The 6,000-nt window shown below is 47.8% G+C and overlaps 1 protein-coding gene across 3 annotated transcripts in view; it reads left to right on the plus strand.

Annotated features, from left to right (window-relative positions):
- PGM1 (phosphoglucomutase 1) overlaps window positions 1-5,428 on the plus strand; it is a 56,753-nt gene extending 51,325 nt beyond the window's left edge. For 2 of the 3 annotated variants that reach the window (XM_036349622.1, XM_036349621.1), the window contains exons 10-11: window positions 1,636-1,770; window positions 4,519-5,428. In XM_036349622.1, the coding sequence (XP_036205515.1) occupies window positions 1,636-1,770; window positions 4,519-4,608 (225 nt within the window). In that variant the 3' untranslated portion in view covers window positions 4,609-5,428. The remainder of the gene's footprint in view (window positions 1-1,635; window positions 1,771-4,518) is intronic. The other variant, XR_004974048.1, reaches the window with a different exon arrangement.
- Window positions 5,429-6,000: the final 572 nt, after the last annotated feature.

Below are 6,000 nucleotides of genomic sequence, written 5' to 3' on the forward strand. Positions count from 1 at the left end.
TACCAGGGACCAAGGCTGCAGGCTGGGTCAGTCCTTCTCCAGGCTTCTCACAAACACTCAGGGCCCACGGTTCTCTCTCTTCTGGTTCCTCTGCCAAAACAGAATGAACGCATCTCTCATAATTTAGAAACAGATAACAAAGTGCCTGGGGTCTCCCTTTCTCAAAATTCTAACCCAGCAGCTTTTCTTCCATCTGCCTTTTCACCATCTGTGAGAACTTTGGGTCTAGTACAGGCGATTGTAAATTATGTCTGAGATAATTAGAATAAGAGAGGCCTGGAGTGGAGGAAGGGGGTGGTTACAAAAGGGAGGGTGGGGCCCAGGGGTGGAAGAGTAGAAGAGAGCAGACGTGTTTGTAGCAGAGCCTTCAGAGAGGGAAAAACAACCCCCAACCCTGCCCGGCATCCAGCAGCTGCGAGGAGGGAGGAGGGGAGCGGAAAAGAGGGCAGGAGGGGTGTCGCCATGAACCCCGGCTCTGCTCTCTAGTATGAGGAAGAAGTCAGCAGCTCCACATTCTGTAAGAAAATCTGAGTATTTAGATGGAAGACCAGGTAGGAGGGAAAATCTGAAGTAGATGTAGCATCTGCAATCAAGTGTAAAGAATTTAGAAACTTCACGTTGAAGCTGTGGAAGAAGGAGACGGATCCTGGCGTGTTTCCAGAAAGCAAGCCCTGGTGAATGGGGATGAACTACATCTTGCCACGATGACCAACCTGGGACTGTCCTCTGTATTTCATCTGCTGTCTCCACTGCTGAATGGCAAACACTGGATGGGGTTTGGTGATGACCAGCCGGTGTGGCGTGGTGTCTTGCCTTCTGGCCAGACTTTGGCTTTATACAAACCTCTCCTGTTTATGGAAAAATTCATAAAGACTGAAGCATCTTCAGATAACTGTCCTGCCCAGTCTCCTTACCTCAGGCTGTGCCATATCTACCCAGGAGTCCCCACCCTTTTCCTCCGAAGCAAGGAGATTATTGAGGATGAGAGATGTGTCCAGGGAGGGAAAGGCAAGGGCAGCAGAGAGACGGGGCTGGGCTTGGCATTGCACCCACATGGACTGCTTTTAGCCCTCAGACATCGGTGGGAGACTGGCCGCTGGATCCTGCTTGATGGGTGGGGAGTAGCCTGTCTCTGCCTTGTGGGGCCTGTGGCCTCCTGTTCTCTTTTGGAGGCTCTCCATCAGTGTTTTGCAAAGAGTTCTTCCCCTGGTCTGCCTGAAACATCTGCTCAGGTTTCAGTTCATTCTGTCCATGTTTCCCCCCAGTCTGGGGGTTGACTTTTTACATTTGCTGGCTTATTTATTTATTTGCTTTATTAATCTTCAAACTGGAATGGTTAGTCCATAAATCACAGTGGAGCAGGGAGGGAAGATGGGCCTGGCATCACCCAGCCCCCCTGGCATCAGGTCTCCTGCCCGACCTTGCAAATGCTTCTCCCCCATGAGCTCAGCCTCCATTGCTTGGATGCAGAGACGGGTTGACTGGGGGCTCGGCTGCTGCCATTGATCAAGGATCTAATCCTCTGATTGATCAAATACCAATGAGGTTAGATCTCCAAATGCACGCCTTGTAATTTGCTAGCTTTCAATCTCCCTTCCGCATATGGGGTGGAAAATCTGTGCTTATCTTTTCCAGGGCTTGCGGCTCATTTTTGCTGATGGTTCTCGCATCATCTTTCGACTGAGTGGCACTGGGAGCGCAGGGGCCACCATTCGACTGTATATCGACAGCTATGAGAAGGACATCGCCAAGATCCACCAGGACCCCCAGGTAATGCCCAAGACCTGGACCCTGACTAGTTCTCTCTGTTGGAAGGAATGATAGTGGCTTCATTGTCAAATAGGTGCTCTCACTTTTCTACATGTCTCCTTCAGTTTGTCATCACAACAGTGACAGCTGACAATTATCTGAGCATTTGCTATTTGCCAAGCTCTGTTCTAAACCCATTACACGGGTATACTCATTTCATTCTCAAATGAGATAGACTCTGTTATTATCCCTACTGCAGATAAGGAAACTGAGGCACGGGAAGGTTAAGCAACAATTAATAGGTTCGCACGCCTGGAAAGTGGCAGATCTGGGACAGCTAATCTTTGAATTGGCCCCTCAGCTGGTCATTTGCTGCTTTTCCTGGTCCGATTGCCTGCCCTGCAGAACACACACTGGTTCTAGATTTGCTGGTGAGTGAGAGAGTTTCATGATACAGCAAGAAATGTCTATGAAAAAGTCTGTGGACTTATAGTCTGGTTGCTTCAGTTCCCAGTTCCATCCAAAGAGTCTCTAGAGCCTGGCCAGCATGGCTCAGTGGTTGAACCAACGTTGACCTATGAACCAGGAGGTCAGGGTTCAAATTCCAGTCAGGGCACATGCCTGTGTTTCGGGCTTGGTTCCCAGTAGGGGGCATGCTGGAGGTAGCCAATCATTGTTTCTCATCATTGGTGTTTCTATCTCTCTTCCTCTCTAAAATCAATAAAAATATATTTTAAAAAAAACCAACAGCAAACAAAAAAAGCAAGGAGTCTCCATAAGTATGTCAGAGTGTCGAGGGACCCTGGGAGCCAGGGACAGGACAGAGACCTTAGAGGGCAGATTGCCGGTGGGGGAACCTAGGGGAAGCAGTGACACAGGGTACAGTGTTCCCAGGTGCAGTCCTTGTCTTGGCGGATGCTCCCCAACCAGAGCTCCGAGCTGAAAATGATTAGGACGTGCTGTGTGTTAACCCCTTTTTGGCAATTCACAACACACTGCATTGAAAGGCTCTGAGAAGAGACACCTGTTCAAATAGCATTCACCGTGCTTATTTTTCCACAAAGCTTATTTTTCTTCTAACACCTAATTAAAATTCTCTGAAACTCACTTGAAAATCCCTGGCACCGTGGTTTTGAGCATACGTTTTGGAGTTAGAGAGATCGTGCTTTTTTTTTTTCTTTTTAATATATTTTATTGATTTTTTTACAGAGAGGAAGGGAGAAGGATAGAGAACTAGAAACATTGATGAGAGAGAAACATCGATCAGCTGCTCCCGCACACCCGCACTGGGGACATGCCCACACCAAGGCACATGCCCCTGACCGGAATCGAACCTGGGACCCTTCAGTCCACAGGCCGACGCTCTAGCCACTGAGCCAATCCAGTTAGGGCGAGAGATAGTGCTTTTCATTCAGTGTCTGCCACTTAGCTGCCTGTCCCTGGGTAAGTCGTGTCAGTGTTCTGAGCCTTGGTTCCCTTGTCTGTGAAATGCCAGAATACTGCCTGCTTCATAGAGTTCTTAGAGGGATTTAATGAAACAATGGATGCAAAATTCTGAACACTGAGTCTGGCACATAGGATTAGCTTTTGAGTGGCCCCTATAGTTGTTTTTATTACAAAAAGAGGGCGGTGGGAGGATACTTCTCTCTACACTCTTCCCAGACTCCAGCTCAGTCATCGCCAGATCTCTGCAGGCATCCCTAAAACTTAAACGAAAGGCATTGCTATCTGCATTGTAGACCCACAGAATAATGTAGACCCACAGAATAACAGAGAAAGAGAAAAAGAGGAAGGAATTGTGTTTCTTTGTCCTAATGCCTGACAAAGAATGAGTGAAAGATAGATTTCTTCTGGACCATAGCCAAGGGGAGATGGGAGGGCACCGAAGGTCCAGGGTTCCCACAGTGCCCGGTGTGCCACCATTCCAGCTGGGGAGATGCCTCCCCTCACTCTGGAGCTGCTGGGCCGCAGCCCCAGTACTTTGTTGGGACTGTGGGAGCCCCAAGGGGAAGTGGCAAGTGGTGTGGTCAGCATATGGAGCCGGTTCTCTAGTTCTCACCTAGGTAGAATGAGCTGGTGGATTCAATGAGGAAAAGCAACAGTGGGCAGTAGAAAATGTGCTTCCCTTGGCTCTGCCCTTGAGTAACCTGGTCAGACCTCCTCTTTGGATATCTTTTTCCTCATCTGTAAAAAGGGCTGTTCAACTAGATAAGTAGTTTTTATTTTTTATATTAAATATTTACTTAAGCAACAGGAGAATTTTTTAAAGTGAGAGGAGGATGAGGGGGGTGTAGTTGCATTTTGAAAAGACCTCTTTGGGTTCAGGGTGGGAAACAAAGTGGAGGATGCAGAAGTGGATCTGGAAGCACCAGTATTCCAGGTAAGAGAGAGAACATTGATTTAGCAAGAGTTTTGGCGCTGGGATGGAGAGAAATGGGTGCCATTGAGAGATGTTTAGAAGGAAAAAACCCCACAAACTTATGCTTACTGATAGATTGGAAAAAGGTTTGTGGGAGAAGAAAGGTCAAGAATGACTCTTAGTTGTCCCTTTGCTTTATGTGATAGATTGTAGTGTTGATCCACTGCAGCAGAGAAAGCTGGTGGGGGAAGAACGGGTCTGTTTTTAGACTGGTGGAGTTCAAGGAACCTTTGGGACACAGGCAGTCGGACAGGTGGGCCGGGAGCTCAAAGGCAAAGTTAGGGCTGGAGCGAGGGGTCTGTGTCTAGAGAAAGTGATGGAAAAGGCTCTTCTTTTTCTGTCTCCCTCAGGTCATGCTGGGCCCTCTCGTTTCCATTGCTCTGAAGGTCTCCCAGCTCCAGGAAAGGACGGGGCGCACCGCACCTACCGTCATCACCTAAGAAGACAGGCCAGATGCAGTACGTCTCTCCACCCCAGGACCCTCCAACGCATCTGATTGAAGAGCATGGATAGAAATAACATGTGTTCACCCAGGCTTTTTAGGATTTGGTTTTTCCACTAACCAGTTTCTGATGAAGGGTATGTTTGCAAAGCACTGCCAATCCAGATGCATGGTAGGAGCCATGTGGGAAAGGGGCAGCAAGGACCCAGGGCTTATGTTAATGTCAGTCCTTTTCTTTTTTGATATTTTTATTGATTTCAGAGAGGAAGGGAGAGGGAGTGAGAGGTAGAAACATCAATGATGAGAGAAATCATTGATGGGCTGCCTCCTGCATGGCCCACACTGGGGATTGAGCCCGCAACCCGGGCATGTGCCCTTGGCCGGAATCGAACCGGGGACCCTTTAGTCCGAAGGCCAATGCTCTACCCACTGAGCCAAACGGGCTAGGGCAATGTCAGTCCTTTTCATGCCCCTGCCCACTGCTGCTATGTGGGTATTTGCCTCCTTAGCACCAAGTTCTGTTTACACTACAATGCGAGGTGGAGGTTGAGCAGAACGTCTCAGCACTAGCTAATGAGGCCACTTTTCATCTTTAGGATGTGCCAGTGAAATGACAGTGCAACTTTCTTCTCCTTGGTGAACCTTTCCCCCCATTTGTTGTTTACATGGAGTCCAGCAAAACGCAATTCCTGGTGCCTTCTCTCCAATCAGTTCTTCCCTCAGAGTGAGACGTACTTGTCTACAGATTTCTGCCTTGTTTTGCAACATAGTCCTATTCACGCAAATATTTTGGGATATTAAAGCAAAATAAGCTGCTATTTCTTGATGTCTTTTATTTCTCAGTTATAAAATTCTTGTTTTGTTTCAGAAAGAAAACAGATTTGTTTTTGAGAGGGAGGAGAGTATTTTGTTTTGTTTGGATGTCCTAATTAGAAAAAAAGTTATCTGTGCTAGGCTTAAAATCCTTACACTGAAAACTGATCCTAGCGGGGTTGGTGTAGGCTGGATCCTTCCGAGGTGAGGAAAGTGAGTGTGGCGTGGTTAGCTTGGAAGGAGAGAGAGGAAGGTGATTCTCAGGAGGCCTTACATAGCAAAGCACCGCCACGCGCCTGGTGGTGCCGAGATGTCAGGATACCTGTGGAGGGGATGGAAGCAGAACTCTCAGAACCCGAGAGCAAGATTACTGGCATTTGCCTGGATGTCTTAAACCCACTGGCATCTTACTCATCTTAGAACACTCAATCCACAGGTGTATTATAGTGGTTAAAAGCATAGGCTTGAGAGCCAACAGACCTGCGTTAGAATCCCATTTAGGACCTTGAGTCACCTTTGAATATCTTTCTCCTCCTCTTTAAAATGGGGGTGAAAATAGCTCCAACTCTATAGTGTC

This window comes from Myotis myotis, unplaced genomic scaffold (assembly GCF_014108235.1).
Source record: "Myotis myotis isolate mMyoMyo1 unplaced genomic scaffold, mMyoMyo1.p scaffold_m19_p_2, whole genome shotgun sequence".
In the NCBI taxonomy this organism is placed as follows: Eukaryota; Metazoa; Chordata; class Mammalia; order Chiroptera; family Vespertilionidae; genus Myotis; species Myotis myotis.